General features: G+C 36.6%; 1 protein-coding gene across 3 annotated transcripts in view; it reads right to left on the reverse strand.

Annotated features, from left to right (window-relative positions):
- Positions 1-24,563, reverse strand: part of IBR3 (acyl-CoA dehydrogenase-like protein) — a 403,438-nt gene extending 378,875 nt beyond the window's left edge. Inside the window, exons 1-3 of one of the 3 annotated variants that reach the window (XM_089813746.1) lie at positions 24,217-24,563; positions 10,854-11,001; positions 8,331-8,465 (exon numbers count right to left, since the gene is read on the reverse strand). In XM_089813746.1, coding sequence (XP_089669872.1) covers positions 8,331-8,465; positions 10,854-10,988 — 270 coding nt within the window. In that variant the 5' untranslated portion in view covers positions 10,989-11,001; positions 24,217-24,563. Of the gene's footprint in view, positions 1-8,330; positions 8,466-10,853; positions 11,044-24,216 lie in introns of all 3 variants that reach the window. The other 2 variants (XM_089813745.1, XM_089813744.1) reach the window with 2 other exon arrangements.
- Between the last annotated feature and the right edge of the window lie 658 nt (positions 24,564-25,221).

The raw sequence follows: 25,221 nt of genomic DNA on the forward strand, positions 1-25,221 counted from the left end.
TCTCGTTACTATGCCTCAAACCTCCATACGACTTCCTCCCTGGTATGAGAGATGTCTAATATGCTTATATAGGCCTCTCCAAAGAGTCACAACAAACCAAGGCCATTTATAACCAAAATTTGAAAAGTTGCTTCAAAATTGCAACTTTTCAATTATGCAAATTTGACAACTTTTACAACTTTTCACTTAATTACCTCCTAAGACCTTTTGGTTGGTTAGGACAAGTTTGAAATGACTTGTTATGTTCCTAACATCTTTATTCTAACCAAATAAACAAGAAATGTTTGAAATCCTATGGTGACTCAAGGAATGCATCACTGAACCCCCTTAGGCTTAAATTTTGGATTTGCAAACCACATAGTCTATTATCTAATTTCTAATATCTTATGGCATTTCTAGGGAAGTTTCACATGTTGTTGCTTGGGTGCTCTACACCAGAAGTGGACCTTCGAGAAGCAGAAAATCAGGTTGTTGAACTTTCTCTAGAGCTGAGTTTGGTACGTTTTTCATTATCCAAATCAGAAATCCAGTCTTCTATGGAAGCTGCATACATATAACAATCAAATACAAGAACTGTGGAGATCAAATAAATGACTAAAGGAATTGATGAACCCCATAAGGATGAGATATTGCAAGATGATCCTAGTATTTCCCATTATAAGATGATCCAATTTGTTGATGATTGGGAACTACATCAAGATATGAATTCTTGAGGTTGGATTGTTGTCGAGCTAATAAATATTAGTTAGTGTTGTCGAGGGGTTGTGGTCGAGGGGTCGGCAATTGGTTGACACTTGTTTATGGTTGGCACTCCCTCAACACCTATATAGGCATTGTACTTACCTTCGGGATATTATTATGTTACGGTGTGGTCATAATATTGTTGTTGCATTTACTTTGAAGATGCATCATAATAAGTCTAAGATCAATGAATATGCAGTTGTGAGTTCTCTCAATACATTGTGTATATGCTTACTATTATATTTTACTTGCATTCTATTATGTTCTAAACATAGACCCTATGGGGAAAACATTTGGCATCGTTGCCTAGACGAATCTAGAAATGTACTACCCAAGGGGACAGTAGGCATATGACATGCTGAGAACCCTGTAATGGCCGACCAGCAAACAAAGAAGCTACCAGTAGTAAAGATGTCTTTGAAGAGTAAAGAGTATGAACAAAGGATTGTGCAAATATATTGAAGACATTCATCAGGACTTACATTTGAAAGGACGCAGTAGGAGGAGTTGTTCCCAAGAGTGTGGCCTCGAATTCACTCGAGAAAGTCATATTGTGGATAGTCTTATTTGCCACTTACCAAGGCTTTTGGCACAACACTTCATTGCTCTTCACACATGCGAGTAGAAAAAAATCGAGAAGATCACCATCAAAAAATATTATGGCAATAACAAGATAACACCCGAATGGAAGAGAAGCGTAACAAGAGCCATCAACAGCAACACACCCTCAATCCCTACAAAGGGGGTAATCAATACCACTAACTTTGAACAAGGATAGAAAGTGTATCCCTAAGGGGTAAGAGGACAAATATGAAGTTCTCCAAAAAGCACTAAGGTTGGAAGAGCAAGCAGAGTGGAGATGACAGCTATGGAGAGCTATCGAACAATTGTTTTAAGGGAAAGAAGGGTTACCTAAATGGAACCAAGAAAGTGTCAAAGTATATGAAGTGAAGGAGGATGCAGAAGCGAGATTGGTTAAAGGTGGTGAGGTATTTGAATTGATTGAAAATAATCAACATCGTATGGGACACCAGACCCTTAGATTGCAAAGGAGTAGGGATTATTGAGGGGTAGAACCAAAAACCCCATACTAAAGGAAGTCAAAAGAATCAAAAGCTGAAAGAACAGATAATGCTCAAGATAAATGCGTAGAGGACACGGGCACAACTAAGTGTCGAGAGAACACAAAGGCATCGTAGTAAAATGGTTGGTTTGCGTCAAGTGCACCAAACTTGGGAGCAATTGCAGCCAAACCTAGTACTCAAAGCAATAAAAAAAGCAAGTCACAAGGAGCCACTACAATCTCTAAAAATCAGAAGTTGTCTAAGTTTACGGGGGATAGATGGGAGGATCCAATATGATATTGTAGGAGATGTGAAAGAATTTGATCAGCCAACGGGTAGAACAACCAAGATGACTAGGTGAGATAATTTCCAACCATATTACATGGGGTGGTAATAGACTATTTCTTGGAAGTCAATAAAACCAAAGTGACTGCATGGTCGGACTTGAAGAAGGTATTCCAAACCGAGTTTAAACTGCTTTGGTAGAATAATAATATTGTTGCCAACATATGCAACACAAAGCAGAGCAAACATGAAAGTGTAAGAATGTACAATCAGCAACTCAAGGAGCTTTAGGAAAGATGAAGAATCAATTGGCAAATGGACTCGAGAAACATTAGTTTGTGGAGGGATTGAAGTCCTCCTTGAGAAAGATGATGAAGGTTGTCCCTCCAACATCATACGATGATGCGTACAATAAAGCCATGAATATAGAAAGCAAGGACAAGACTTCACAGAAAAAGAACCAATCAAATGATAATGACTCATCCAAAGGGAACAGTATCAATGAGGAATCAACTAGAAGGTGCAAGCCTTACAAAAAAAGATGCACCAAATGATGAAAGAGTTTGAAACTATGAAGGGGAGTAGCAACAAGAGCAAAGGGGAATTGTAGAGCCCATGAGGAAGGTCACACAAAAGGCATGTTTCCCAAAAAGGGTTGTATGACATTTGTCAAGTGTTGGGATACCACCAAGGAGTGCCCATACAACATGAAGACCCAAAGTTCACAAATGCTCTTCGCACATGAGTAGCCATCTATGATCACAGCAACAACGATTACCCCACAACAGTCAGTCAAAACAATCGTGTTGTCGGGTGGCTATAAAAACAATCAAAGAGGCGAAAAAGAAGTAATAATAGCAATCAAAGTCGAATACAATGCAATGCTAGACACTGACTTATAATTCAATGTCAAGCTTGTAACCAATAGGGACACTTGGCTTGAGATTACCAGAAGGAGGAGAGCCCCCAACATCTCTATAGATGGCGTAGTCCTTGCAACTACAAGGATGTAAATTGTCTGAAGCAAGGAGTGAACCTATTAAATATCGATAGGTTAAGTCAGCAAGGGGTGTTGGCACAAGCGAAGAAAGCCACATACCCAAATCCTCATATTGAAAAGGAGATGTTATAGGAGGCTAAGGTCGATATGAAGAGAGAGATAATAAAGGAACAATGGGAAACAAATGACACAGCTAGTAGCTCACTGAGTATGGAGTCTGAGCAAAATATCCTAGGAAAAGTGTTGCAGACCGAAGTGCTAATAAAGATTAAGGACCTTGTTACTATGCCTAGGCTAAGAGCGGCTCTCATAAGTACCACAAACATGCCTACCCATACGGCGGCAACCCACATGAAGATTCCAATAAGCTCTTCAACAAACCCAATGCTCTTAGCAGTGAATAGCAAAAGGCACCTCGCCATAGTAGATATGGGCATATTAGGAACCATCCTCATGGACACCATTGTGGACAAAGGTTAATGGGTGAACGTGTTACCCGAGGATAGGTGGAATAAATTGGGAAAGACAATGTTCTAGCCATCTACATTAAGTTTGGTGAGTGTCGACCAACATGGTTTCAAGCCGATCAAAACCCTGATGGTACAAAGGGTAACTATCTATACACAACCCTTCATTCTAGATTTTGTGGTCATTTCCCTGAAGAAGAAAGGTTACGATGCGATTCTCGAGAGAGGGCGGCTTATCACCGCCAAAGTAAACCACAATTGAAAGAGAATATGTTACCTACAGAGAGTGGAGGTTGAAAATATGTTATTGACCTTAGAACACAAGTGATGAGTGAAGAGTTAGTATCCTCCTCAAGATCATAATCAATGGAAGAGCTAACTAAAGTAGATGAAGGAAGATGAGGGATGGAGCCAAATGAGAAAGGCATCTTGAAACTGGAAGGGCATTCACCAAATGAGGTGGACTCGCTAAACAGGCTCGTCCATTGGCAAATGTTGGATTATGAGTTCTTTCATCCATCATGTAATATATTAAAAGCACAAGAAGAGTCAAAGGAGAAAAACATGTATCCCCCTGGGTATGCACAATATAAATGAGGGATTGCCTAAGTGAATGAAGCTGTAGCACTAAGCGAGTTCTCCCATAGGGAAATGGGGGATTACAAACTCTTTCATCCATCATGTAATATATTACAAGCACAAGAAAAGTCAAGGGAGAAAAACATGTTTCCCCCTAAGTACAGACAATATAAATAACGGGTGGCCTAAGTGAGTGAGACTCTAGCATACCTGAAATAGTAACTGAGAGCATCACTTGACTCCTCTAACTCAACTGAGCTCACCGGAACCAACTATTGACTTACTATAAATAGTAAGTCCCTCAAAAATAAGCCAAAACTCACCATAGGCTGTTGGAAAGCCTAATAACCCCACAACTAAGACCCTCAAATCCCACTGTCAGCTCACAAGGGTCCCGATGATGAACCGACCAAGCCAACTGCAGGAACCTGCTAAAAATGGGGACATTATAATCCTCCCTCCCTAAGATTGCTTGTCCCCAAGCAATTCCAAAGTAAAAATTTGCACCACAATCCACCTGGATCCCAAGGGTGAGACTGGACAATAACTCTATCGCACACAATTGTCCCTTGTAGCACCAACACCCAATTAATGGATATCAACAAAAAAATCATATGAAAATTGACTGTAAGCTTTGATAGAGGCAACAACTCATCAAAACTCAACCAAACTGAAATACCAACTCTTCGCAATTTTGAGTCCCCATCTAACTGACACTTAGCACAAAGAAGATGGTAACAATCATAGGTACCTGAAACACTACCACCAACTCCAATCTCTACTAAGTTGTCTTGGGTATGTAGATATTGCAAGTGATTTAACTTCCATCTGCTGATTCCCATCTACAAAAGATGGTGTTAACCCATCCCATAATGGATGGTATGATACTAAAGCCACACCACATCAACGCGAAACCAAATGCTATCTGTGGGTCAAAAGCAAAATGATGAGCACAACCCATTGTATAATGCCAATAGAAAGCCCCAAACTCAGGCAATGGCTCATCAATAGCAAACCGAGAATCATGAGACGACTCCAATCTCTCACTCCGCACGCCTATTGGCTGGGCAAGCTCTTGGGCAATCCTCTCAATAAACCCAACCTCAAAACCTCGGTTGGAAAGCATTGTATCCAAGGTCTCTACAATCTTCCCCACCAATCGGCATATACCTCGAGGGCCCCGAATGAGAGTAACCTCAAATAGTATGTATGGATCCTCCCACAAATCCGAACTCTCAAGCAAATACTCCATGAAAGATTATGTACAGTAGAAATTATAAGTGGAAGCATCAACCTACTCCCCTGCAAGACACAACCAATCCCTCTGAAAATGTGGCACTGTTAATTGTCCAATGCTACCGATTGTATGAGATGAAGAAATAGATTCGCTTCTAGCAGAAGGAAGTAGATCACCATGAGAGCTCATCTTAGTTGATGCTCTCACCTCCTCCATACCTACTACACCCATATCCTGGACAGATGTGACTATCACATCGTCACGCCCCTTATCCCTAATCGTGGAAGCAAACACACCACCAACTACCACAATATGCAACTGAACTAGATCTGTAGTTAGTGTGGACCGAACATGCTCCAACTCAAAACTCCTTTTCAGAGTGGGTTTAACCATAGAGGAAGCTTCATAGTTAAGCATGCTCAAGCTGGAGTAATACTAGGATGGGTGACCTCTCGGGAAGTCTTGGTGCTTCAACTCTATGAGCATCACCTAGATCCAATGAGTGTTAAGCGTTTCATTCATTCTCAAGAGAGATGGGTTCGTGTGAACTGCTACTTATGAAATATGGGTCAATAAGTTTGACTCAAGAATTACACAATTAAATCCTGATAGCAATATCACAATTTGACTTGTTGTAGAAAATATCTACTACTTATCAATTGATGAGCTTAAGGGGCTTTCTAATGAATGGTTCATAATGCACAACACTTGGTGAAGGATTTGCAAATGGGGTTGCAAGAAAACTGGGTTTATTTTGTAGTTAAGCATGCTCAAGTTGGAATCGTATTGGGATGGGTGACTTCCCGGGAAGTCTTAGTGCTTCACCTCTATGAGCATCACCTTGATCCAATGAGTGCTAAGTGTTCCATTCATTCTCATGAGAGATGGGTTCGTGTTGACCACTAGTCATGAAATATGGGTCAATGAGCTTGACTCAAATTACACAGTTAAATCCCGATAGCAATATCACAATTTGACTTGCTGTGGAAAATATCTCCTACCAATCAGTTGATGAGCTTAAGGGGCTTTCTAATGAATGGCTCATAAGGCACACAACACTTGGTGAAGGTTTTGCAAATGGGGTTGCAAGCACAGTGGGTTTAACCATGGAGGAAACTCTGTAGTTAAGCGCACTCAAGCTGTAGTACTAGGATGGGTGACCTCCTGGAAAGTTTTGGTGCTTCACCTCTGTGGGCATCACCTAAATTCGATGAGTGCTAAGTGTTCCATTCATTATCATGAGAGATGGGTTTGTTTGAACCACTACTCATGAAATATAGGTCATTGAATTTGACTCAAAAATTACACAATTAAATCCTGATAGCAATATCACAACTTGACTTGCTGTGGAAAATATCTCCTACTTGTCAATATTAATTGTTCTAGAATGTAATTACCATCTCAATCTAATAATATGTATAAACTAAATAATGAGAATTATAATCTTAGAGAGTTAATATGCAGCATAATATTACATAATTTATATCATTTTGGATAAAACAGATAACTATAGATTAAAAATTAGTCTGTACACTTGTAATATTAATGAAGCTTTGAGGTTGAAATAAATTAATTATTGTGATTAGACTAACAATCCTTTTATCAATATGTTGATTGGTAAGATATATGAAGATATAGCACAGCTATTTTTAACTTTATTGACTAATTCTAACTTGGTCAAGAGATAATTGTGAGCAGGCCAAACAAAAGGGGAAATGAATCGAGAAGGCAAAGTAGCAAATAGCACAAATAACAAAAGGAAATATAGATATTGTTAAATAAGGAAGATCAAAATGTTAAAATTATGTAGATCAAGGAAAATCCTCACAACTCCATAATTTTGCAAATAGGGGTACGGCCCTATATTATTGTTTGTATCTTTAGTGAACGTATGTCCCCGAGCAAGACTGGAGGTTTTCTTGACTCCGTTCTTTCCTACCAGTGCTCGTTTGAATGGAGGAACCATGTAAAACTTTATTAATGATTAATAAAATATTGGCTTCCACTTTTTACCAATCAAATTATATGTGTGTGTTATATCAATTATATTTCTTATTATGAATACTAATATTATTATATTATTATTTTTTCTATAAAAAAAATTACATATATTAGGCATAATATATTCACATATATAATGATTATTAATTATGTTTTATCATTTTATATAACAATATTTAATTCTCAATATTTTGATATATTATATTATGATTATTAATATCATATTATTATTAAAAAAAAATTATATACCCTATTTTGATGGGGATATTACATTTATGCAGAATTTTCAATGAAGTAATTAGTAGAGATGCTTCTTTCAAATTACATATATCTGATTGGACGCATGGTATATAATGACCCGTTCTGCTGATAATAAAATGTGATTACTGCAATTTATCTTTGTTAATCTCCAGATCTCACAACTTAAAGGACTAGCCATGGCACTTTGGTATTACCCCACAGGACCATCAGTTATAGTTGAGTTTTTTCTTGATTTCTTCAAAATTAAATGTTTATTTTACTGTTTTACATATTTCCTTATACATACATTGAAACCATAAATAGGCATAGCATGCTAACAAATGTAAGTACTTACCAATGACAAAGCCAAGTGTTATATCAAATACTTCCAAAGCAAATGCCATACCTAAGAATAATTATTTATAATGTGTTCTAGTAAATAGACAATAAATCATAAGACATTAAATTTTAGTCCTCATAACAATAGAAATAAGAATGCCGGCAGGAATCTTCAATCACATATTAAATTGGCAAGAGGCAATGATATTTTATAATTAAACACTTCCTTCAATATCTTAAGAATTGCACAAATTTATGAATGTTTAATGCAAAAATAGTCATTTATTTCAACTAAGATTCAAATCATTAACATAATGCATTATCTAGAGTTCTATTTGTCCCAGCAGCATAAAAGATAAATAGAGTTCACTCAATACCTGAAATTCTCTTTCAATTGCATGAGCAGATTCAAGCAGCTTTCCAGGAGGCTTTTTCCGCAAAACATACCGTTTAACCGATGCATATGATTTAGCTTCCAGGAAGAAGGTTGGATTCGATTGTCCATGGCCAAACTATATCAAAATCATGAAATGTTTGCATTTAAAAAACTCAAGTATAAGAGAAAAATAACAATATTAAAAAATGATCAAATCTAAATGTAAAATGATTAGTCGTGTTCTACGGGAAAGCATGTAAGTGATAGTTACTAAGTTCAATGTTTAAGAGAAAGGATTGAATTTCATGAGGCTGGAGACAATTAGTAATGAACTATTGATATAATTGTAACCATAACTAGTGTTAAAGAACATCATATCAATTCCCAAGAAACTGAATGTGTGCAGAAAATTTATCCATCTGGTGCGACCTGGCAGTAAGCTAAGGCAACCCTCTCCATGACAAGGAGGTTCAAAGCCCAGGTTAGCATGTACCCCACGCTAAAAAAAACTTATTAGAGGTGGAGTAATTGGACTTTAAGCATTCAGTGATCCAACTATATGTAGAAGAGTTGGTTAGCTTCTCAACAAAGAATATAGTATTGAGGTAATGGTGTATGCTCCCCAATGATTAAAGGCCCTTTACCAAAAAAAAACACTATACATGAGACAAAAATATTGTTCCTCAATTTGTTTTGTATTTGGTATGGTAAAATATATATAGAATAATCCCAGCAACAATGAAAAAACAAATTAAAATGAGAAAAGTCCTGTAGCATTTGATTAATAGCAAAATTGTAAATGTTAGTGTTCTTTCTTTCTTTATAAAACTCAATGTGATTTTGTGGAAGTTCTAGTTTCTTGGAAAAAAAGGTGTTTGAAATGGCATATCCCACATTGCTAAAAAGTGTTAACTTAGGCTTAACATTGGTAAGCAGTTTTAACTTAGGCTTAACATTGGTAAGCAGTGTAAACTTAGGCTTATAAGGCACTATGTACACCAAAAATGTATTCCAATCTCAAAGCATGACTTTGGGGTGCAAGTCTCTTGCGGATGTGTTAGAATCCTTTCTCAAAAAATTGCATTGGATTACTTATATTCTTTTTGTGTCCCTTTACTGTAATTACTACAATAACATGAGTGAGAGATCATCAAAGAAACAACTCCACATGGACAAATGTAATTGACGGTTGAGTCAAGAATAACTACTTTCCAAAGTTAAATAAATACCAAACAAATTATAATTACATAAAAGCATTACACTGCAAAAGAATTAATTCGTGGCAAAAGAGTAAAACTATTTGGCAATCTTAAAACATCTAATCCAATTCCAGATAACTTTATTTCATTACAATAACAAAGACTATTCAAAAGAACACTGAATGAGTAGAAACAAGGAATGCCCACCCACTGAAATGCTTGTATATGACTTACTTTAGATAGGAAATTATTAGGTATTTGGTGCTTCAATCTTTAGTCTCAAATTTTCTTTCAGAGTTTTCAACCATTAACCACAGGACAATCCCAAGGGATACATAATTTTAGGGATCAGCAGATAGTTCCTCATGAATACCATTGACTTCGCAATCTCATTATTTCTCATTAAATTTTAAAAGAAGGCAATGTGCACAGGAAATAAATGTCAAAAACATATTTTTATTCGGGAGATCAAGTGGCTATTCTCCAATGGATATTCCATAGGCCATATTGACCATGCTGAATAACAGTAGGATACGGTTCAATTGTTTGGCTTGCCAATATAATATCTGCAAGACCTTTGCACATGAGTTGATAATCATTAATGTTGGAAACTACAGAATGAAGGTCAGCACTCCAACAATGGAAATCCACATGTATTTATCTGTTATAATTTGTCCTCATTCATGCCATTAGAAGGTCAAAACAAAAAAAACTAAAAAAAACTAAAAAAACAAATTACCAATTAATAAGTAGGAGATGATTTCCACAGCTAGTCAAATTGTGATGTGAATATCAGGATTTAACTGTGTGATTTTGAGTCAAACTCGATGACCCATGTTTCATGAGTAGTGATTCAACATGAATCCATCTCTCATGAGAATAAATGGAACACTTAGCACTCATTGGATCTAGGTGATGCTCACAGGGGTGAAGCACCGGGACTTCCCGGGAGGTCACCCATCCCAGTACTACTCCAGCCTGAGCGCGCTTAACTACGGAGTTTCCTCCACAGTTAAACCCAAAGCTTGCAAATGGGGTTTGCAAGCTTTGGGTTTAACTGTGGAGGAAACTCCGTAGTTAAGCGCGCTCAGGCTGGAGTAGTACTGGGATGGGTGACCTCCCGGGAAGTCCCGGTGCTTCACCCCTGTGAGCATCACCTAGATCCAATGAGTGCTAAGTGTTCCATTTATTCTCATGAGAGATGGATTCATGTTGAATCACTACTCATGAAACATGGGTCATCGAGTTTGACTCAAAATCACACAGTTAAATCCTGATATTCACATCACAATTACCAATTAACTAAAAAATGTAAGATGAATAACCTGTAAAATTTTGAAATTTTCCAAAGGATGGGGGAAGCCTTCAACATGGTCCTGTGCATAATGAATAAGGGAGCTTTCATCAAAACGGTGAGCTAATTGAACTTGACCAACCATGCTGGAAGTTTGTGCTGCCATTTTGAACGCTGACCTGAAAAACCTGACCCAGATAAACCTTACAAATGTTGCTGACCTGAAATGCCCAATCCAGATAAAACTTACAAACAACATTTAGGTAAAATTGACATTGGAATAAATAAATCACCAATAATTTAGCAAGACAATGTGATTAAGACATCTTAGCAATTACTAACATGCTCTAGGGAAACTTCTATGGTCAATGTCAAAAAGAACAGCTTTCGCCAGAATCATCAAAAATATAATATGGTACTAAACAGGTTGTAAAAGAACATCATGCACACTGACTAACAGACTAAATGGAATGTGAATTTTTAAGTTGCAACAACACATCAACCTTTTTGCATCCATTTCAATATTTTACCAAATATCCATAGTTTTCTCCCTTCCCTTCTCCCCCAACCCCGACTTTCCAATCCCTTCCCATAGTTACATACAGATTGTCTTTGGTATACTTCTATCCATGATTATATCCATAAGTTTATTATATATAGTTATATATACATACATACATATATATATAGTTACATACAGATTGTCTTTAGCATACTTCTATCCATGATTATATCCATAAGTTTATTAACTATCTATATATATACATACAGATTGTCTTTAGCATACTTCTATCCATGATTATATCCATAAGTTTATTAACTATAACTATAACTATAACTATAACTATATATATATATATATATATATATATATATATATATAAGTTTATTAACTATAACTATAACTATATATATATATATATATATATATTTTTTTTTTTTTTTTTTTTCTTTTTTTTTTTTAAATGTTCAACTGTTTTTTATCAGAAACAACAGCTTAGATTTGTCAATCTCCAATTGCTTTGTAAAGAAATGTTGCCATGAAGTTATAAACTCTTCAAATAAGTTATACAAAAGCAATTTACGCATACAAACAAAGCAAAACTCTTCAAAGACTTGACCTCCCTATCTGAAGCCTCATATTTATGTCAAGTGCTTTCCCTGTCAAATTTTGAAAAAATGGACTTTGGCAATAACTGCCACTTTGAGCTTGTTACATCTTCAAAAAAGATGTCTTCACTTGAGATGTGAAGCTCCTAATAAATCCACTGTTAGGAACAACCACAAAACAAAATATATGTGAAAAATGAAATGTAGTATTAATTATGACACACAATGAAGCATAGAAAAAAATACCATACAGGTTTTCTTTCTTTTTCTGTATGAATTTGTCTGAATTATATTTAAAATTAAGACAGAATCAGCAAAGAAAGTTTTCAAAATAAGGATGAGCTAACCTGGCTCTAGAAACTTCTGTAGTTTTTACGCAGCCCACAAATAGCTGGAATTTTTTTCATTTCAATAAGATATATTAACACGTAAATCATGACCAAAAAAAATGTAGAAAAGACAACTTGGACAACAAGAGAAGACTGGCAGCAGAACTAAGAATAAATATAACAACAAACCGATATTACGCATATCACTGTTTACAACAAAATAAGAAGCATGAGACTAAGCTAGAAACTTATGGTAACCACAGTAAAGACACTGAATTGTAAAGAATAGAGTTTGTAGCAAAATAAGGGTCATTGGTTAAGAGAACTTCAAAAAAAAATTTGGGGTGTCACTTGTCACACCCCCAAGGTAATCTAGCTGCGGTATCGGAAATTGAACACCCCTGCAAATTTTACATTACATGAAACCTCCTCTTTAGTATGAGAAATTTTATTGTTGAATGTAATGTCTCCTCTCTAATTTGCCCTAAAAGTTTCCCTAAATCACAATTGAAACAGATAAGGGTTAGGATTTACCAAAAAAATTCACTATTATTATGTGATCTGTAATTTGGATACCGTATCCACCACATGAACACAATGCCAACATACAAATTTATATATATAGAAGATGTGGAGTAAGGAGACATAGTTGGGTGTTCTAAGACAGCAGTTCTCCCACCATACAGTCCTCTATTTTCTATGGTCGGAGTTACTATGATTCACCAATAGTCCCTCAACAAAGGAGTTGGAAAAGTACTTGCAGTAGGGTGCCCTTGGCACTTCTCCCTCTCACAGTGCACAAGGGTGCCCTCATAATTGTTCTCCCTTAATTGCCACTGCAACAGATGCCCTTAGCAAGTTAGCAGTTCTCCCTTATTGTAGACTCTTTCCCATTTCCTCAAGGCAGACTATTGCAAGGTTAAATTAATGTTTCAGTGTTTATTAACATCAGACAAGATGCAGTAAAAAGTCATATAAAGAAGCTAATCATTGTTTCTGCATATGTAAATTGCTGGCTACTGTTTTATTTATATATATTTTGGCAGTCACTCATTTGTGAAAAGGTATGGAAGGGAAGAAGATATATATATATATATTGGCAGTCACTCATTTGTGGAAAGGCATGCAAGGGAAGAATATATATATATATTGGCAGTCACTCATTTGTGGAAAGGCATGGAAGGGAAGAAAAGATCAATCAGATATATATATATATATATTGGCAGTCACTCATTTGTGGAAAGGCATGGAAGGGAAGAAAAGATCAATCAGATATATATATATATATATATATATATATCCCTTAAGAGGGATGAAGGGACGTCACCTTTCTGAAAACAGGCGCCTTTCCTTATAATTTGATTCCTTAACAAGTTTGCTTCAGTAATAACAATCTTTAAAGAAGTGATTCATCCTTGGTGTAAACAACGATTTTAATCTTACTATTAGAAGCGATCATAAACTTAATGTCAATAACGATTTCCAAGGGATCTATCGCAAGTACAGTTCACATGAAACACAGTAGTGTATCATCCTGATTATTATTGCAGAAACATCATATATAGCCCAACTTTAATAAACAGAACCTTCAATTAACGCATTGCTTCCAATATTCCTCTCGGCAGATATAAAGTAATATCCCAGGCACTTGATAATATTTGCAGCATACAAAGCAATCATCCAATTAAGCTTTGCATTGTCTTAACCTTAATCATAGAAGTACTATTTTAATACTTGGTAAGTTGGTAATGATATTAGAGATTCAACTTCTATTTATAACTGAGGGCATGACATTAATTTATGGTATCATGACATGGAAATATTAAGTTTGAATCAAAATATACTTTATCAGTGGTTTCTGAATCCCATTTACACATAATGGAAATGCTACACACAAACCTCTGCATGGTGCGCTAGCATCCTACAAAAATGTGTAATTCAACAGACCATTCAAATGCTACATTTCCTAGAATCTGCCAGCGTAGTGCTCTTGCCATTCAACTCAAGTCTAGCAAACACATCCGAATCTCATTCAATCTCGCTCACACTCTCTGCAATTCTGCTCTCTTTCATTTTTCAAAATTCTATCACATCCTTCCTGACTACTGAAACCTTATCATGTTTGCTTTGATGACCTAGATGTTATATTTCCTGTTTTCACAAAATAGTGGTTATGTTAACATTTGATGCCCTAGATGTTATATTCCCTGTTTTCACGAAACAGTGGTTATGTTATAATTTGATGCCCTAGGTTTTGTATTTTTCAGCTTTCCATGAGACAGCGGTTCAGATTGTATAAGAGAAATGATACTATGTTGTGTTCATAATCTAGAGTTGAGATTTGATTTATTTCACATATATTATGATCAATATGATGATTTCAGACTAACTATAGTTCTTCACTAAGTGGTTGCAGGAGAGGACCGTCCTCTGAGGAGGCAGGAAAAGTATCACCAGGTATGGGATGCAAACATGGTCATGAGCCAAGAGCTAACTGAATCTCTGAACTGTAAGTTTTTGGCTAAGCTGAGGTCAATACTAAGCCTATTTAGTTTAGTGGACTAGAACCCTAGTTGGTTTTACTTTGTCAGTGGTTGCAGTATCTTAGTTGTTAGGACTTTACATCTTGGTCTAGACCTTTGTTTGACCTCAATTTTTATTGGGAATTTAAGTTGATAACTTCGATAATAATGTTTTAATGTAAATAAATATATTCCTCATTATATGTTGTATATGTAGTACGTATACATATATGTATGCACTATGTATGTATATATACAAATATAGGTGTGAACCATAGTAATATGGCACACAGCTATATTTATACATATTCATAAATAAATATGCACGTTTACGTACCACGAACATTTTATATATATATATAGAGAGAGAGAGAGAGAGAGAGGGAGAGAGGGAGAGAGAGAGAGAGAGAGAGAGAGAGAGAGAGATTTATATAATAAAATATTGTCTCTAATTTCATTAATTTTAATCAATTTTAATAATTCCAATATGAAGCTAGGACTAAATTTTGTAATACCTTAATGGCATTCAAACCATTTGCATACTTGAACTAAGTTAAATTCTTCTAGGAGAATTTGGTGGTGAATGAAGTTTTTATTCATTTCTTTTAAATTTTAATGTGTAAATTTTAAAAAACACATGAACCACCCCTTTAAAAATGCTCATGCAAAGCTAATGGGAAAAGATATTAAATTTTTCATGGTACAATACCAGAGGTGGAAGTCAAACCAAAGGAGGAAATGCATTTGAAACTCATGGAAATAACCTGGAATGCAATTCGAAAAAACTTTTAGGGTAAAAAATAAATTATATATTTTTATAAAAAGAGGCTGCAATTTTCATCTTTACATCCTTCGATGTTCCACTTGTCTTCATTCCTCCAAGCTTGTCCCTCCGTGCTTGTTCTATCAACAAATCTTCCTCATAAATTGTATTGGTTGCTCCTCTTTCCGTTCCATCTCTGCAACCTCTTTATCATGCATTTGTGTACTTGTATAGTTTTTTAACACTGCTGCTTCTACATCTGCTTTTCCATTTGCTGTTGTAACTTCTTCTTGCTATTCATTTTTCTTCTCATTATTATACCATGTTTCAGCTGTCCACTCTTTTTTCATTACTCTCATATAACTGCTTCTTTGGTTCCACTCCATACTCATAATTATTATTTCTGAAGTTTTCAATCTGCTTTGGTTTGTTTTCCTTCTTTTTATATTTTATCTTTCTAATGTCTTTCTTATCTACAAGTCTTCAAAACTCCATCTTACATTCAAATATCCATCAATTCCACCTCATTTTCATCTTCCTCTTTTAAGCTCTTCTTGTCAACAATTACATTCAAAGATCTGATTACTTTATAATTTAAATCACCAAAATCAACTTGCCTATCTTTTACCTTGCATGAATACTCCTCAAACTGCTCCCAAGCTGTTCCCATAATTATTTCAATCTTCGTCTTTGGTATTTCATGAATCAATGCCTATGTTTCTTCATCTTCATTTACGTTATCTCTTTCCTTCTTCTCAGCTACTCCTGTGTGTTCCTTACCATCGTTTTCCTTTCCATCTTCTAGTGTCATGCCATCTTCACAGTGTGACAATGCTTTTTCCATCTTAAATTCTTTTTCATAAGTTTCCACCTGTTGTCTACCTCATTGCGATGTCCTTTTATCATCTTTTGCTGATTTCATCATGCTTCCTTGTTCATCAAAATTTTCTTCACATCTTCTATTCCCTTGAATTGCTTTCCCATCACCATGTCTTGCAACACCAAATTCTTTCTCTTCTGTCCCACACTTGACCATCCTCACTTTACTATTCATAACTTTAGGTTGATGTCTTTTTATTTCTGCACGTGTTCTCTGTAAAAAGCCGAACTGGTTCCCAATTTGCACAACTTATTGTTTTTTGCAATTTCCTCAAAGGTCACTAATTATTGTATTTGTTTTTCCTTGGTAAATATAAATCAGCAACTTCAAGAACTTTAAAAATGAAAACAAAGATAATTAAATTGTACTGAATGAAATATTTGCACGGAACACATCCGATCACATTAATTTCCAGTATCCTTCATGATTCATTATTCCAGGTAAGTTGCAAGAAATATAAACCTTTCAAATCATCGTTTGCCAATTTATTAAATTTGAAAAAAGAAGAACACTTGCCAATAATTTCAACACAATTCTGAATAGCGATTTGGAACCTGAATTGAATATTGTGAAATAGCCGTCCCTTCTAGTGTTCATTTGCAGTTGACTTCCTCATCGCAGAATGCGGATATGCACAAATCCCTCTTACAACATTGAATTCGGCCTCTACAACAACTCTAGCAGCTGCCGTCTCCAAAATTCAGACCCAACTACCACTCACGCCTTGATCTGGTCATTCACGGGCTGGTTTCTAATTGCAATTCCAGTTAGGCGTTACTCCAGTATTCAAACAGCTGTCCTTTCTTAAATGCAGGACTGGGGGTGGCATGTAGGTCCCATGATGATGCCAACCAATCACTTTATGAACAATCTGCCCTTGCATTCAACCACACTTGCCAGTACTTGCAAATTCACAGGCTTCACATATGAATTTATTCAGCAAACCCAATGTAAAATCGCAGCAAGAAACGTCAACATTTATTATCAGAGTCTCCAAGCCACAATAGACATAGTAGGAGAATTTGCACATCTGCTATACTTCAGCAACGAATTACAATGAGAAATATAATATTCAGAATTATTCTCCTTAGCTACAAAAGATATAGTAGGAGAAAGTTGGCCAATTGCATACTTCAGCACAATTACCAAGAACTTCTCAGAATCAAACCCTTATACCTCAGCAAGGGATTTGAAAATCAGAAATCAGCAAAAGCCACAAAGGCACAAAATCAAATATATAATCAAGCGTGCTTTTTCCCAATGAAAAGAGCTCTCATTTATAAGCTTTTTGTTGGCAAAAGTTTCCATTAAATTTCACTTCAGAAAACATAGAAGTTTCCCAAAAGAACTCAACACTAGAAACTTTCCAACTTGCTTTTTAGAAATATCTCTTTAAGTCATTATTATAATAATATAAACATTATTATAATAATGCAACTCAATGAATAAATAAATAAGAGCTCATGTAATTATTAACCTGAGCAATCGCAGGTGACCACCAACTGCCAAGCCATCCACTACGCTGCTAAAAATAGCAACTGCCCATAATAGACTTACTAAAAATAGTAAGTAATCAACTGAGACCCCCAAAACACCCTGTCAAATCACGAGGGTCACTATGATGAGCTAACTCAATCAACTACATAGACTGGCCCAAAAACGGGGACATTACATTCTCCATAATTCATGATCTGATCTCTACCTTAAAACATCTTCTCTATGCTTCCTTCCTTGCCAAATTGCTTTGTCTTCTTATCTCCTATTGGATTTTGCCATACCTTCCATGCTTGGTTTTTGTTTGCTGTCATAAACTCCATGGAGACAACTTTCTTGTTTACATTTAACAGTTGCTCCTTAACAACTGGTTTCTTAAGCCAACTTGTCACCTCATATCCATGATCTCCCCATTTATCCTTCCCCTTATTGTCTTGTATATCGACAATATTATTTCAACGTGCATAACCAAAATCAACATTTTTACTTCTAGTTGCCTGTGCAATCACCTGCCACCCAAATTTGCTTTCATTCTTATCTTTATTTTTTTGCCAACTCTTCCTTTCTGTAGACTTCCATCCTTTCTTCTACAACTGCCTATGGTATCACAAAACTCTAGGGCATCTTCAAAATCTTCTTTATACTACAAGAAAACTTCACTCTCTCTATCATCTTTAGGTACTTTGAAATGTACCTCTATTGCTAACTGTTTCCTCCTATCTTCTTGGTAAACTGCTGCAACTTGTCTTTTATCTTTCTCACCTCTTTCTGTTTGTAGGTGCTCTTCTAGCCCCTTTGCTTCTCGTCTCTAAGTTCTTGTTCTTGACCTCCCTTAAAAAGCTTCTCATTCTTACATATACACAATCACACACAACATTAGATAATAGAATAAGAGACCAAAATGCCTCCAAAAGTGCCTTCTTCATATACACTTTCCTTTCTTTATTCTCTTCCTCAAGTACTTCTTTTTGCACTTCTTCCAATCTGCATTCTTTTTAATATTCCCTAATGTCCTCTGCCATGAGAACTTCCTTCACCTCTTCCCTTACTTCTTACTTGGGAACTCTCTGCCATAGTTGGAAAACTCACCGAGTTTTTTTGCTCACCAAGACTCGGCCCCTGGAAACATCGCCGATTTTTTACCAACAACTCGTCGAGTTTTTGGCTGAAACTCAGTAACTTTATTTTTTTAAACTCTCCCGTGTTTGTATACCTGCATTTAAAGGCAAAAAATGGCCTTTTTTTTGCTCGGTTCTGTTTTGCTGTTTTGTGGACATGGAGTAGCAGAGAAAAAAAGGCTTCCAAGCTCTTGTTAGGTGATTGCAAGCTATTGAAGGTGGATTTGACTAGAAGAGCTAGTAGAGTTGGGAAGAGGAAGATGTGATTGTAATGATGTATTTACTTCTAGTTTGATAGAAACTATTTACTATTTTGCTTCTCGCCATCAGCATTCCGCATGAGAATGTGATTTTGTACCCACTATGCATTTATATATATCTAAACTCTGCTTGTTTCATTTGTGTTCTCTTTAATTAACTCATTACATGCATCTTCTCATTGAATTTTGAAAAAATAAAAATAATTAAATTTAAGCTATTTTTTAGGTTCCTGGGTTTTTTTGAAAAACTGACCGAGTTTTTCCCAATTATAATTTTGGAAGCTTGGCGAATTGTCGCCGAGTAAGAGTTTTCCAACTATGCTCTCTACTATCCCAACCATTTTCATCTTCTCTTTTCAAGACAACCATCTTTGGCCTTCTTCTTTTCTTAACAATCCTCTTTATAGGCCATTTCACCCTTCTTCTCATTGGCCAACACCAAACATAATTCTAGCTTCGCTCCTCAAGCCGCTGCTTTACCAAAATCTTACCTTTCACAAAATCTATCTTCAATCCTGCCATTTTTCAATCAAACTCCGCATCTTGCTTGCTCTTATTTGTCTTCATATTGTCTTTTGTCTTGATGCTTTCCTTCTTCACATACTACTAAATCCTTCTTTCTTTTTCTTGACTTCTTGATACCTCAACTAGGGTTCCTCTCAAACTCCCTTACCCAATCTTTTGGCAACCACATTATTCTTGTTACCCTGTCAAAATTGTCATACACAAATCTAACCAAAATCACATGAACATAACTACCTCGTTACCGAAACCTTTTTAGGCTTTCAATTTCCTCTTCCCAGACCTTTTAGGCTCTGATACCACTTGATGACAGACGATTTCCAAACCAATGGCAAACTGTCATTATTGACGATGGCGACAAAAACTTCCAGTTTACACAAAACAAATCTCATGTAGTCGATTGATTTACTAACAGGTCTGAAACAAAACTAAATCCAAATTAATGAACAAAGAAAGTTTGTATGTCTGTATTACATGCTAAAACGAATACAAGTTGTTTATTTCATTGTTTACAGGCTCCAACTTGTTTCTGAGTCAAAGGCCTCTTCCTTCCACTTGACACTCCAACGAATGAAATAACTGTTAACAATATCTCCTTTATTCTAACCAAAACAAAGTCACTTCCAACGTTCTCTGCATTCGAAAGCTTTGGTTTCTCAAACAAAAGCATCACTCTCCCAACCAATCGGGCTCTGTTGAATGCCTCCTCAAACGAGTTTTCGATAAGAATTAAACAACATCAAATTCCGCCTCTTTCGATTCTATAAACTTAATTCCAAAGATCTATTTTGACTTCCCCAAAATGTTAGAGTAAATAATTAATTTATTAATTATTTATTCTATTAGTTAAGCTTACTTAGGTAAATGCATTCATTTATTAGTTGTAGTCTAAGAGTTAGTTATAAGTTGTTGACAATACGGAAGCTTGTTCTCTCCTAAGTCATACTTATCCTCTCACATTGTTCGAAGACTTTCCACCTTATGTGGATGTATGCTTAGTTGTCACACTTATCTCCTAGCATCTTCTAGCTTGTTCTAGAAGATTCCTTGAGCTCTTTATAAGCGAGCTCCCTCTTTGTATTTTCACATCACACAATATCACATCGCATTACTTCTCATTGTAAATACATTTTCATTGTGTTTCCATATGTGGTCTCTCATGTCCGTTTAGGGTTTTTCCCTTGCTCCATGCTCTTCCTCTCCTTGGCTTCTCTTTGACAGGTTCTCGCATGCGGGTGATCTTGGGCGTCTTCGGAGTTGGCTTTCCTCAACTCCAACATGGTATCAAAGCCTTCCTGCTGCTGCTTTGTTGAAGAAGTTTTGAAGTCGTGATTTGGAGTCACAAACCCTAGTTTGTTTGTGCATTTTTTCTTCAAATCAGGGGATCAGCAATTTTCAGAGCACATTGGGCCCAAACGGACATCACCATTGGATCCGGAAGGCCGTTTGCACTCAGGATTCATTTAAAGCTTTTCGATTTTGGACACAGGGCATTTTTGGAGAATTTTTTAAGCCTCCAAGTCACTGTCGTACGGACTCTATGGACGCAAGGTCGAAAAAAAAAAAAAAAATTTAAATAAAAGGGCGCACCGCCGGGTAGCCGCCGCTGCATCACCCAGCGACCGCCGCCGTGCAGCTCGCCGGCTGCTGCCACCAGCAGCGCCGCCGCAGAGCTGCTGCGGCCCAGCACTGCTCCTTCCCGGCACCTCCGCCGACGCTGCCCTCCTTCTCTCGGTGGTTCTACATTTCCCGCCGCCTCCACCGGTCTCCTCCGTCACCGCTGCCAGCCACATGGATGACTAACAGCAGCCCGCGTCAAAGATTTCGGTACAGTCGAAGCCCAGTCAGCACTTCTGCCACGTCATCTGATCTGCCATGTGGCCTCTTTTTTGTTGTGACGGCTGACGGGCCGTCAAATTTTTGCCCGTCATTTGCTGACGTCATCGCTGCATCATCATTCTTGCATGCACCTCTCCTGATTCACTTTTGGACCTACTTGTGGTTTTTTGGACATAACTTTTGCATACGGAGGTATTTTTTCGATCCGAAAGAAGCGCCGGAAAGCTGGTTCCGAGACGGAGACTTTGATGCAGGTATCTTCAGGTTTTGATGCTTTTTTATTGCCCGTTTTTTCTGTTGAAGTCCGAAGTTATGTTTTTTACTCCGGCAAGCATGTCTTTTGCGTCCCATGCCCGTTTTTTGAAAAATTTATATTTTTGAAAAACTGGTTTTATCATCTTTTCAAAAATGTGGTCATTTTTCTTAGTTTTTGGCCCATGCTCTTTCTATCATAGTTTTGGCGTTTTTGCTATATGGTGGATATTTTGAGTGTTTTAGGCCCGAAGATCGTTTTCTTGGCATGATTCTCTTGTTTTTAGGCTGTACTTTGTTTTGTTGCAGCTCATTTTCAGTTCTAATCATTGTAGCTATCATTTTGAAGCACTTTTATGTATCGCACTGAGATAAAGTGTCACTCTTGCATTCTGGGATCATGAACGTTGTTTTGAGTGAGTTGTACATGCACTATTTTCATAAAGCACCATGGGGGGGATAGTTGTTTGTTGTTTTAGGCCTTCTCCCTTTGTCAAGTGAGTGTCCCTTCCACAACATTAGCCCCATGTAGAGTCAGTTTGACCATGTCTTTATAGGTGTCTGTACCTCTTTTTCTCTCTCCTCGTTCTTGGTTAATCTGCACGAGACTTTGGCCCACCTTCTCAGTTGCCTGTCATCTCACCCCGTCTGCATTAAGGGGGGGTTATGCTATTGTTCTGATGCATCCGTGGTTCAATGGTTCGATGGTGTGAACTATGTATTTAGTGGTTGATCCTATATACAAGGCGATTGCAGTGGCTAGCTACCTATGCATTTCGTTGAGATGGATCATCTACTATATAGACATGCTCGATTCGTGCCTTCTTCTTCCATGGAGGTTTTTCAGATCAGCAGTTTGGCAGATTTGCGGCTTCTTCATGCTTCAGTGATGCTTCTTCATGATCACTCCATATTCCTGTTTTAGGGGACATTTCCCTAGTTGGAGGCTTCTTCAGTTCTTCACTAGGTTCTTACCTCTTTTTGGGGGAGGGTTTTTCCCACGTGTTTTTCTCTCTTTCCCCATTTACAGAGGTTGCATTCTCTTGCATTGTACATGGGTACCTAAAATGGCCTTGTTGCCGGGACCCATTCTGCATTCATCTTAGTTTTGTGAGCTTAAGGCATTTCCTTAAGTGCAACTTAAGGGGGTGTGTTAGAGTGAATAATTAATTTATTAATTATTTATTCTATTACTTAAGCTTACTTAGGTAAATGCATTCATTTATTAGTTGTAGTCTAAGAGTTAGTTATAAGTTGTTGACAATACGGGAGTTTGTTCTCTCTTAAGTCATACTTATCCTCTCACATTGTTTGAGGACTTTCCACCTTATGTGGCTGTATGCTTAGTTGTCACACTTATCTCCTAGCATCTTCTAGCTTGTTCTAGAAGATTCCTTGAGCTCTTTATAAGCGAGTTCCCTCTTTGTATTTTGAATTTTCACATCGCACAATATCACATTGCATTACTTCTCATTGTAAATACATTTTCATTGTGTTTCCATATGTGGTCTCTCATGTCCGTTTAGGGTTTTTCCCTTGCTCCATGCTCTTCCTCTCATTGACTTCTCTTTGACAGGTTCTCGCATGCAGGTGATCTTGGGCGTCTTTGAAGTTGGCTTTCCTCAACTCCAACACAAAACTCCTACGCAACCCCTCCTCACAACTGTCGACTCCTCGAATTTCATCCCATATCTATGCTCTCGACATCCCCCTTTTCATCGAGGTACTTGCCTCTTTCGTATTTGAATACAATACATTTCCCTGCTCGGTCTTCCCTAAGCCTGCCGGTCCTTTTACCGCTGCTTGAACCAAATTTATTTTACTTCTCTGCACACCCACCCCTTTTTCTCTGCGCCCGATGGGTCATTCCTTCCTCTGCTAAACTTTGCCAGCAATCACTTTCTTCACAACCTTCCAAAACTGAGTTCCAACCAAATTTTCACAAACTAAAATTACGTAAACAAAAATTAAGTATGAAATGCTCCTGAATCACTATTCAACTTCCTACATCAAATGTCAGCTTGGCCATCTAATCATCTAGCACGGATTCATACATGTGCGTATAATCAACGTCTTCCAAAACAATACAGGTAAAAGACCGAAAACCAAAAAGATAATCCAAGTCACTAACAAGCCAGGAAATTCTTTATATTCGGTGTTTTAAAATGATCAAAATAATAATACGATATCATTCGATCCAGGCGTACCGCATCTATGTTTTATTTCCCAACGCAAAATTAAAACTAAATTTGTGCACGTTTCAGTGTTTTTGATAACAGCGAGAGAGATTAATTTAAAAGCATACCTGCTAAAGCTCCAAACTAACTGCCTACGATCGCAGAATCGTGGGTTTTAACAGGAAAATAAATGAATTGGCAATACAGTTGACTCTATTCTGGACTGAGCTTCCCAGGATAATATTTATCCATTCTTGCTCAAAGTATGCTTGTTAGATCCACCTTGTTTGGGTTGGTAGTAGTATATCCCTTTGACCAAAGCATGAATGTGCCGATAGTCTTGTGCAGTTTATTGGACTCTTTGGGGCATTCTCTTGAAAGATAAAGAGCACCAAAATTGAAATGAAAGGAATGTTAAAGTGAGCAGCCGCATATCTTATAACTAATTTCACTATTTAATATTAATATTAATATTGATTGCAATAGATTTCAAGCTAGGATGTAAGATCAGTTTTGAAGATTTTATTTTTATTTATTAGATTGCAGTACAAAGTTAAATTCTATAAGAGTGAGTTTAGATGATGTTGATCTTAAAAAATCAGTTTTGAAGATTTTATTTTCATTTATTAGATCGTAGTACAAAGTTTATATTCTTTAAGAGTGAGTTTAGATGATGTTGATCTTTATTTTTGTTCATTTATTTAAATTCATGCTTTATATTCAACTATAAGGTTAAAATGAATTTGATGCTTACAATGATTTTTTCTTCTACTTAAATTCATAAATATGTAGAGTTTCATGTGCTTGGGCATGAATCTTTGCTATGTTTTTCTTTTGTTTGTAGGATGAATAAGAGTTGTGATGCCCCTAGCCTCATTTTTGGGAACTTTCTTCTTCTCATCACCATCTTTATCTTCATCGCTGAAAATTAAAATAGTAATACTTGAGAAAATTTAATGACGCTCTGTTAAGGGATAACTAGCTTATATATATTTTTAAGAATAGATTTCAAGCTAGGATGTAAGATTTTAGTACAAAGTTTATATTCTATAGGGGTGAGTTTAGTTGATGTTAATCTTTATTTTTGTTCATTTATTTTTTAATTTTGATACGGTTAGTATCAATTATTCTTC

The sequence above is a fragment of the Cupressus sempervirens genome, chromosome 2 (assembly GCF_028749045.1).
Source record: "Cupressus sempervirens isolate cs-2001-9-10 chromosome 2, ASM2874904v1, whole genome shotgun sequence".
Taxonomy (NCBI): Eukaryota; Viridiplantae; Streptophyta; class Pinopsida; order Cupressales; family Cupressaceae; genus Cupressus; species Cupressus sempervirens.